The following is a 10,418-nucleotide window of genomic DNA, read 5'->3' on the forward strand; positions in this document are numbered from 1 at the left end:
TGTAGGTACTGAGGAGCTAGAGAGATAATGTAGGTACTGAGGAGCTAGAGAGATAATGTAGATACTGAGGAGCTAGAGAGATAATGGAGGTAATGAGGAGCCAGAGTGATAATGGAGGTAATGAGGAGCCAGAGTGATAATGGAGGTACTGTGGAGCTAGAGAGATAATGTAGGTACTGATGAGTTAGAGAGATAATGTAGGTATGAGTGATAATAGAGCTACTGAGGAGCTAGAGTAGTATAGGAGGTAGTGGGTACTAAGGAACCAGAGTGACAATGGAGGTACTGAGGAGCTAGAGAGATAATTGAGGTAATGAGGAGCCAGAGTGATAATGGAGTTACTGAGGAGCTAGAGAGATAATGGAGGTAATGAGGAGCCAGAGTGATAATGGAGTTACTGAGAAGCTAGGGAGATAATGTAGGTCCTGAGGAGCTAGAGAGATAATGGAGTTACTGAGGAGCTAGAGAGATAATGTAGGTACTGATGAGCTAGAGAGATAATGGAGTTACTGAGGAGCTAGAGAGATAATGTAGGTACTGAGGAGCTAGAGAGAAAATTTAGGTACTGAGGAGCTAAAGAGAATAATGTAGGTACTGATGAGCTAGAGAGATAATGTAGATACTGAGGAGCTAGAGAGATAATGTAGGTACTGAGGAGCTAGAGAGATAATGTAGGTACTGATGAGCTAGAGAGATAATGTAGATACTGAGGAGCTAGAGAGATAATGTAGGTACTGAGGAGCTAGAGAGATAATGAAGGTAATGAGGAGCCAGAGGGATAATGGAGGTAATGAGGAGCTAGAGAGATAATGTAGGTACTGATGATCTCGAGAGATAATGTATGTACTGATGAGCTAGAGAGATAATGTATGTACTGATGAGCTAGAGAGATAATGTAGGTACTGAGGAGCTAGAGAGATAATGTAGGTACTGAGGAGCTAGAGAGATAATGTAGGTACTGAGGAGCTAGAGAGATAATGTAGGTACTGAGGAGCTAGAGAGATAATGTAGGTACTGAGGAGCTAGAGAGATAATGTAGGTACTGAGGAGCTAGAGAGATAATGTAGGTACTGAGGAGCTAGAGAGATAATGTAGGTGCTGAGGAGCTAGAGAGATAATGTAGGTACTGAGGAGCTAGAGATATAATGGAGGTAATGAGGAGCCAGAGTGATAATGGAGTTACTGAGGAGCTAGAGTAGTATAGGAGGCAGTGGTCACTGCTGAGATGGTATAGTAGATACTAAGTGATGTTAGGAGCACTGAGGAGCTGGGGTGAAACACAAAAGACACTAAGAAACTTAAAAGAAATATTAGTAGGACAGAGGCTCTGGAACACATGAAGGAGCAAGTTCATTAAATGGGTAAGAAACTAGGACGTACTAGGAGTATATAAAATATACTGATGAGTTAGAACATGAACATCTGAAAAGCACAGGGAAGTTTAGGTTAAAGTTAGGAAGAATATATCTAAATACAGGAGAGTTTTAAACAAGTGGGATCCAGGCTCCCTGAAGTGATTGATTACCAGGGTCCTATATTAGTGTGCTGTGAAACAGGCTGGTTACCAGGGTCCTATATTAGTGTGCTGGGAAACAGGCTGATTACCAGGGTCTTGTATTAGTGTGCTGGGAAACAGGCTTATTACCAGGGTCCTATATTAGTGTGCTGGGAAACAGGCTTATTACCAGGGTCATATATTAGTGTGCAAGGAAACAAGCTGATAACCAGGATCCTATATTAGTGTAGTGGGGAAACAGGCTGATTACCAGGGTCCTATATTAGTGTGCTGGGAAACAAGCTGATAACCAGTGTCCTATATTAGTGTGCTGGGAAACAAGCTGATAACCAGTGTCCTATATTAGTGTGCTGGGAAACCGGCTGATTACCAGGGTCCTATATTAGTGTACTGGGAAACAGGCTGATTACCAGGGTTATATATTAGTGTGCTAGGAAACAAGCTGATAACCAGGGTCCTATATTAGTGCGTTGGGAAACAGGCTGATTACCAGGGTCCTATATTAGTGTAGTGGGAAACAGGCTTATTACCAGGGTCATATATTAGTGTACTGGGAAACAGGCTAAAACCAGGGTCCTATATTAGTGTACTGGGAAACAGGCTGATTACCAGGGTCCTATATTAGTGTACTGGGAAACAGGCTGATTACCAGGGTCCTATATTAGTGTAGTGGGAAACAGGCTGATTACCAGGGTCCTATATTAGTGTACTGGGAAACAGGCTGATTACCAGGGTCCTATATTAGTGTAGTGTGAAACAGGCCAATTACCAGGTTCCTATATTAGTGTACTGGAAAACAGGCTGATAACCAGGGTGCTAAATTAGTGTAGTGGGAAACAGGCTGATAACTAGGGTCCTATATTAGTGTACTGGGAAACAGGCTGATTACCAGGGTCCTATATTAGTGTACTGGGAAACAGACTGATTACCAGGGTGCTATTTTAGTGTACTGGGAAACTGGCTGATTACCAGGGTGTGCTATATTAGTGTAGTGGGAAACTGGCTGATTACCAGGGTGCTATATTAGTGTACTGGGAAACAGGGTGATTACCAGGGTCCTATATAAGTAAGCTGGGAAACTGGCTACATTGCAGGCGCAGGAGGCGGGGCTACTAGAGTGAAGCACAGAGAAGGCGAGTTAAGCATCAGGGTTTTTACAGGGATGTGATAGCTACTAGGTGCTGGGAAATGAGGGAGCATTGAAGTGTGTAACTTAATCACTAAGAATTCTGCATTTTCAGGTAAAGTGCACAAAGAAAAACTTTATTAAACCAAACAGAAATAGGGAACGGTATGATGTTGTGTTGAGTGTTTTCTGAGCAGTCTCTCTCTTTTCAAGCTGTCTCACAGGATATATAAATCACAGTCTCTCCACGTTCCGCACTAGTGACTTTGAAAGTCTAACACAGGTGTCCCGCTCTGCGTACAGGAACATTACAGAATGCAGGTAAATACGGCTGAAAAGTATTAGTATTCCCATTGTATTAAAGGGACATTAAACCCAAAACATTTCTTTCATGATTTAGAAAGAGCAGGCAATTTTAAACAACTTTCTAATTTACGTCTTATCTAATTTTCTTCATTCTCTTGGTATCCTTTGCTGAAAAGCATATCTAGATAGGCTCAGTATACTGTTTATTGGTGGCTGCGCTTAGATGCCTCCTGTGATTGGCTCACCCATGTACATTGCTATTTCTTCAACAAAGGATATGTAAAAAATAAAGCAAATTAGATAATATAAGTAAATTGGAATGTTGTTTAAAATTGTATTCTGTACCTGTATCATGAAAGAAAAAAATTGGGTTTAGTGTTCCTTTAAGCTTGTTAGAGGAAAACACAACTGTTGGCTCTTTGCGTCCACTACATTTTTTTATTGAACTAGATTTCCCATCACTCGTGTTTATCTGCTGTTTTTCGGCTGCAGTTACGCCTTTTTCAACATCTGAGTGTTCACAATCCAAATAAAACCATTCTTGTATTTGAAAAATATCAGAAAATGTACCCATAAGTTTCATGGACAACATAGACTTTGGGGATCACAATACACCCAACCACTTGGTTATCAACTAAATTTCAACAACAAAACCAGCCTACGTGCAAGTTTCCCAAGACTGTTGGCAACATTTTTAGAACTGGGCCCATAGTCTCCTTTAACCCCACTAACAAATTGTGTTTTCAGTGATTGACAACCATTACTGGCTGTTGACTGTGCTGCTCTGGGGAACTGGAGATCAAGTGATCAACTTCTACTGTGTTGAACTTGGAAAGATTGTGAACACTTTGATATAATAATAATAATGGTCAATCCCATTTTTCCAATTTCAAATGAGGATTGTATAAAGATTGGAATGAAACCCTTTATCACAGTTACATAATGAAGCAATTTACCACCATATGTACACCTTTAAGGAGCCTTGCCAATAACCTTTATTTCTCCTCTTAAGTGTAGTCAGTCCACGGGTCATCCATTACTTATGGGATTATATCTCCTCCCTAACAGGAAGTGCAAGAGGATCACCCAAGCAGAGCTGCTATATAGCTCCTCCCCTCTACGTCATACCCAGTCATTCTCTTGCACCTAACTAATAGATAGGACGTGTGAGAGGACTGTGGTGTGTTAAACTTAGTTTTTTATTTCTTCAATCAAAAGTTTGTTATTTTAAACGGCACCGGAGTGTGTTGTTTCTTCTCAGGCAGCATTAGAAGAAGAATCTACCTGAGTTTGTCTATGATCTTAGCGGTCGTAACTAAGATCCACTTGCTGTTCTCGGCCATTCTGAGGAGTGAGGTAACTTCAGAACAGGGGATAGCATGCAGGGCCCACCTGCAAGGAGGTATGTGCAGTATATTATTTTCTAAGGAATGGAATTGACTGAGAAAATACTGCTAATACCGATGTAATGTAAGTGCAGCCTTAAATGCAGTATTAGCGACTGGTATCAGGCTGATATGTATGTATGTATATTCTGAGGTATTTCTGGGGAATGGAATTTCACTAAGAAAATACTGTCTATATTAAAGTAATATTTGAGCCTGCTCTGCAGTGAAAGCGACTAGCAGCAGGCTTATTAATAACACTTCATAATTTTCATTTTTAAAAACGTTTTACTGGCATGTTAATCGTTTTTTCTGAGGTACTTGGTGATAAAACTTTATGGGCATGATTTTTACCACATGGCTGTCGTTTGTTTCTGAATAAAAACAGTTTACTGAGCTTCCCCACTGTTGTAATATGAGTGGGAGGGGCCTATTTTCGCGCTTTATTGCGCAGTAAAAATTTAGTCACAGTCTTCCTGTTTCTTCCTCCATGATCCAGGACGTCTCTACAGAGCCCAGGGGTCTCCAAAACTAGTTTTGAGGGAGGTAATCAGTCACAGCAGATCTGTGACAGTGTGTTTGACTGTGATAAAAAACGTTTATTATTTCAACTGTTATCCGTTTTGGGTATTAAGGGGTTAATCATCCTTTTGCTTGTGGGTGCAATTCTCTGCTAACTTTGTACATTTTCTGTTAAAATTTGGTTGTTTTAACATATTTGGTTCATCGTTAATTCAACTGTCACATTTTTATGTTTCTTAAAGGCGCAGTAGCGTTGTTTATATAGCTTGTAAATTTATTTAAAAGTTTTTTTCCAAGCTTGCTAGTGTTATTGCTAGTCTGTTTAAACATGTCTGACACAGATGAAGCTGTTTGTTCAATATGTTTAAAGGCCAATGTGGAGCCCAATAGAAATTTGTGCACTCAATGTATAGATGTTACTTTGAATAAAAGTCAAACTTTATATGTGAAAAATATATCACCAGACAACGAGGGGGAAGTTATGCCGACTAACTCTCCTCACGTGTCAGTACCTTCCCCTCCCGCTCAGGAGGTGCGTGATATTGTGGCGCCAAGTACATCAGGGCGGCCCATACAAATCACTTTGCAAGACATGGCTAATGTTATGACTGAAGTACTATCTAAACTGCCAGAATTTAGAGGTAAACGAGATCACTCTGGAATAAGAACAGAGTGCGCTGATAATAATAGAGCCATGTCTGATACTGCATCACAATTTGCAGAACATGAGGACGGAGAGCTTCATTCTGTGGGTGACGGATCTGATCCAAGTAAACTGGATTCAGACATTTCAAATTTTAAATTTAAGCTTGAGAACCTCCGTGTATTACTAGGGGAGGTTTTAGCGGCTCTGAATGATTGCAACACGGTTGCAATTCCAGAGAAAGTATGTAGGCTGGATAAATATTTTGCGGTACCGGAGTGTACTGACGTTTTTCCTATACCTAAAAGGCTTACAGAAATTGTTAACAAGGAGTGGGATAGACCCGGTGTGCCTTTTTCACCCCCTCCTATATTTAGAAAAATGTTTCCAATAGACGCCACCACACGGGACTTATGGCAGACGGTTCCTAAGGTGGAGGGAGCAGTTTCTACTCTGGCTAAGCGCACCACTATCCCGGTGGAGGTGTGCTTTTTCAGATCCAATGGATAAAAAGTTAGAGGGTTACCTTAAGAAAATGTTTATTCAACAAGGTTTTATATTACAACCCCTTGCATGCATTGCGCCTGTCACTGCTGCGGCGGCATTCTGGTTTGAGTCTCTGGAAGAGACCCTTGACACAGCTCCATTGGATGAGATTATAAACAAGCTTAAAGCCCTTAAGCTAGCTAATTCATTTATTTCTGATGCCGTAGTACACTTAACCAAACTTACGGCTAAGAACTTCGGATTCGCCATTCAAGCGCGTAGAGCACTGTGGCTTAAATCCTGGTCAGCTGATGTGACTTCTAAATCTAAATTGCTTAATATTCCTTTCAAAGGGCAGACATTATTCAGGCCCGGTTTGAAAGAAATTATCGCTGACATTACTGGAGGTAAGGGCCATGCCCTGCCTCAAGACAGGGCCAAACCAAGGGCTAAACTGTCTAATTTTCGTGCCTTTCGTAACTTCAAGGCAGGAGCAGCATCAACTTCCTCCGCTCCAAGACAGGAAGGAACTGTTGCTCGCTACAGACAGGGCTGGAAACCTAACCAGTCCTGGAACAAGGGCAAGCAGGCCAGAAAACCTGCTGCTGCCCCTAAGACAGCATGAAGTGAGGGCCCCCGATCCGGAAACGGATCTAGTGGGGGCAGACTTTCTCTCTTCGCCCAGGCTTGGGCAAGAGATGTCCAGGATCCCTGGGCGTTGGAGATCATATCTCAGGGATATCTTCTGGACTTCAAAGCTTCTCCTCCACAAGGGAGATTTCATCTTTCAAGGTTATCAGCAAACCAGATAAAGAAAGAAGCGTTTCTACGCTGTGCACAAGACCTCTTACTAATGGGAGTGATCCACCCAGTTCCGCGGAACACGGACAAGGGTTCTATTCAAATCTGTTTGTGGTTCCCAAAAAAGAGGGAACCTTCAGACCAATCTTGGACTTAAAGATCCTAAACAAATTCCTAAGAGTTCCATCGTTCAAAATGGAAACTATTCGAACCATCTTACCCATGATCCAAGAGGGTCAGTACATGACCACAGTGGATCTAAAGGATGCCTACCTTCACATACCGATTCACAAGGATCATTACCTGTATCTAAGATTTGCCTTCCTAAACAGGCATTACCAGTTTGTAGCTCTTCCCTTCGGGTTAGCTACGGCTCCAAGAATCTTTACAAAGGTTCTGCGCTCTCTTCTGGCGGTACTAAGACCGCGAGGCATAGCGGTAGCTCCGTACCTAGACGACATTCTGATACAAGCGTCAAGTTTCCAAACTGCCAAGTCTCATACAGAGTTAGTTCTAGCATTTCTAAGGTCGCATGGGTGGAAGGTGAACGTAGAAAAGAGTTCTCTATTGCCACTCACAAGAGTTCCCTTCTTAGGGACTCTTATAGATTCTGTAGAAATGAAAATTTACCTGACGGAGGACAGGTTATCAAAACTTCTAAATGCTTGCCGTGTCCTTCATTCCATTCAACACCCGTCAGTGGCTCAGTGCATGGAGGTAATCGGCTTAATGGTAGCGGCAATGGACATAGTACCTTTTGCGCGCCTGCATCTCAGACCGCTGCAATTGTGCATGCTAAGTCAGTGGAATGGGGATTACTCAGTTTTGTCCCCTCTGCTAAATCTGGATCAAGAGACCAGAGATTCTCTTCTATGGTGGCTTTCTCGGCCACATCTGTCCAAGGGGATGCCCTTCCGCAGGCCAGATTGGACGATTGTAACAACAGACGCCAGCCTTCTAGGTTGGGGCGCAGTCTGGAATTCCCTGAAGGCTCAGGGATCATGGACTCAGGAGGAGAGACTCCTTCCAATAAACATTCTGGAATTAAGAGCAATTTTCAATGCTCTTCTGGCTTGGCCTCAGTTAGCAACTCTGAGGTTCATCAGGTTTCAGTCGGACAACATCACGACTGTGGCTTACATCAACCATCAAGGAGGAACAAGGAGTTCCCTAGCGATGATGGAAGTCTCAAAGATAATTCGCTGGGCAGAGTCTCACTCTTGCCACCTGTCAGCGATCCACATCCCAGGCGTGGAGAACTGGGAGGCGGATTTTCTAAGTCGCCAGACCTTTCATCCGGGGGAGTGGGAACTTCATCCGGAGGTGTTTGCCCAACTGCTTCATCATTGAGGCAAACCAGATCTGGATCTAATGGCGTCTCGCCAGAACGCCAAGCTTCCTTGTTACGGATCCAGGTCCAGGGACCCGGGAGCAGTACTGATAGATGCTCTGACAGCACCTTGGGTCTTCAACATGGCTTATGTGTTTCCACCCTTCCCGATGCTTCCTCGATTGATTGCCAGGATCAAACAGGAGAGAGCATCGATGATTCTAATAGCGCCTGCGTGGCCACGCAGGACCTGGTATGCAGATCTAGTCGACATGTCGTCCTGTCCACCATGGTCTCTGCCTCTGAGACGGGACCTTCTGATTCAGGGTCCTTTCAAACATCCAAATCTAATTTCTCTGAGGCTGACTGCATGGAGATTGAACGCTTGATTCTATCAAAGCGGGGATTCTCGGAGTCAGTGATTGATACCTTAATACAGGCTAGGAAACCTGTTACCAGTAAAATTTACCATAAAATATGGCGTAAATACTTATATTGGTGCGAATCCAAGAGTTACTCATGGAGTAAGGTTAGGATTCCTAGGATATTGTCTTTTCTACAAGAAGGTTTAGAAAAGGGTTTATCTGCTAGTTCGTTAAAGGGACAGATTTCAGCTCTGTCTATCCTTTTACACAAACGTCTGGCAGAAGTTCCAGACGTTCAGGCTTTTTGTCAGGCTTTGGCTAGGATTAAGCCTGTGTTTAAGACTGTTGCTCCGCCGTGGAGCTTAAACTTAGTTCTTAACGTTCTGCAAGGTGTTCCGTTTGAACCCCTTCATTCCATTGATATCAAACTGTTATCTTGGAAAGTTCTGTTTTTAATGGCTATTTCCTCGGCTCGAAGAGTCTCTGAGTTATCGGCCTTACATTGTGATTCTCCTTATCTGATTTTTCATTCAGACAAGGTAGTTCTGCGTACTAAGCCTGGGTTCTTACCTAAGGTAGTCACTAACAAGAATATCAATCAAGAGATTGTTGTTCCATCATTGTGCCCTAACCCTTCTTCAAAGAAGGAACGACTTCTGCACAATCTGGACGTCGTCCGCGCCCTGAAATTTTGTTTGCAGGCAACTAAAGATTTTCTCAAACTTCCTCCCTGTTTGTCGTTTATTCTGGACAGAGGAGAGGTCAAAAAGCTTCGGCTACCTCTCTCTCTTTTTGGCTTCGTAGCATAATACGTTTAGCCTATGAGACTGCTGGACAGCAGCCTCCTGAAAGGATTACGGCTCATTCTACTAGAGCTGTGGCTTCCACTTGGGCCTTTAAGAATGAGGCCTCTGTTGAACAGATTTGCAAGGCTGCAACTTGGTCTTCACTTCACACTTTTTCAAAATTTTACAAATTTGACACTTTTGCTTCTTCGGAGGCTGTTTTTGGGAGAAAGGTTCTACAGGCAGTGGTTCCTTCCGTGTAAAGATCCTGCCTGTCCCTCCCGTCATCCGTGTACTTTTAGCTTTGGTATTGGTATCCCATAAGTAATGGATGACCCGTGGACTGACTACACTTAACAGGAGAACATATAATTTATGCTTACCTGATAAATTAATTTCTCCTGTAGTGTAGTCAGTCCACGGCCCGCCCTGTTTTTTACGGCAGGTCTAAATTTTAAATTAAACTCCAGTCACCACTGCACCCTATAGTTTTCTCCTTTCTCGTTTGGTTTCGGTCGAATGACTGGGTATGACGTAGAGGGGAGGAGCTATATAGCAGCTCTGCTTGGGTGATCCTCTTGCACTTCCTGTTAGGGAGGAGATATAATCCCATAAGTAATGGATGACCCGTGGACTGACTACACTACAGGAGAAATGAATTTATCAGGTAAGCATAAATTATATTTTTGAACCATAAAAATAAAAAAAGCAGCTTTTTAAAATAAAGGCTATTTGCAAGTCTCCCTAATGGTGCATAAGCATTGATTTTTCTTTATATATGCTGCATTCTAATAAAACAAAAACGGTCTCTCATCAAGGTAAATTGTTTTACATGCTTTGTTTTACAACACTGCAGACACTTTTGGCTTATTGCAAATGCTCACTCATGCCAGTTAGCCCTGTATCTGGTCTGTATTGGCTGCAGGAGTGCTGGTAGCTGTTGTTCCTATGCTTGCTCTGCTTTGCTAGGTATTGTTTGGGGACAATCACCTTCTCAAAATTAATTCACAAACTCAACATTTAATCTCCCAGTAAAATAAACAAATATTAATAACTAAAGGGGCAGTAAACCTAGAAAATAATGTTACAGCTGTCTACTCACAGCCGGCCCGATTGCGCCATTAAACTCAATGTAGCTCGCTCCCGGTCTGGT

General features: G+C 42.6%; 1 protein-coding gene across 2 annotated transcripts in view; it reads left to right on the top strand.

The window, feature by feature from the left end:
* The window catches only part of ANO9 (anoctamin 9), a 233,973-nt gene that overhangs the window by 190,995 nt on the left and 32,560 nt on the right, over window positions 1-10,418 (top strand). For both annotated transcript variants that reach the window (XM_053720509.1, XM_053720508.1), the window contains exon 22: window positions 2,856-2,963. In XM_053720509.1, coding sequence (XP_053576484.1) covers window positions 2,856-2,963 — 108 coding nt within the window. The remainder of the gene's footprint in view (window positions 1-2,855; window positions 2,964-10,418) is intronic.

The sequence above is a fragment of the Bombina bombina genome, chromosome 7 (assembly GCF_027579735.1).
Source record: "Bombina bombina isolate aBomBom1 chromosome 7, aBomBom1.pri, whole genome shotgun sequence".
Classification (NCBI taxonomy): domain Eukaryota; kingdom Metazoa; phylum Chordata; class Amphibia; order Anura; family Bombinatoridae; genus Bombina; species Bombina bombina.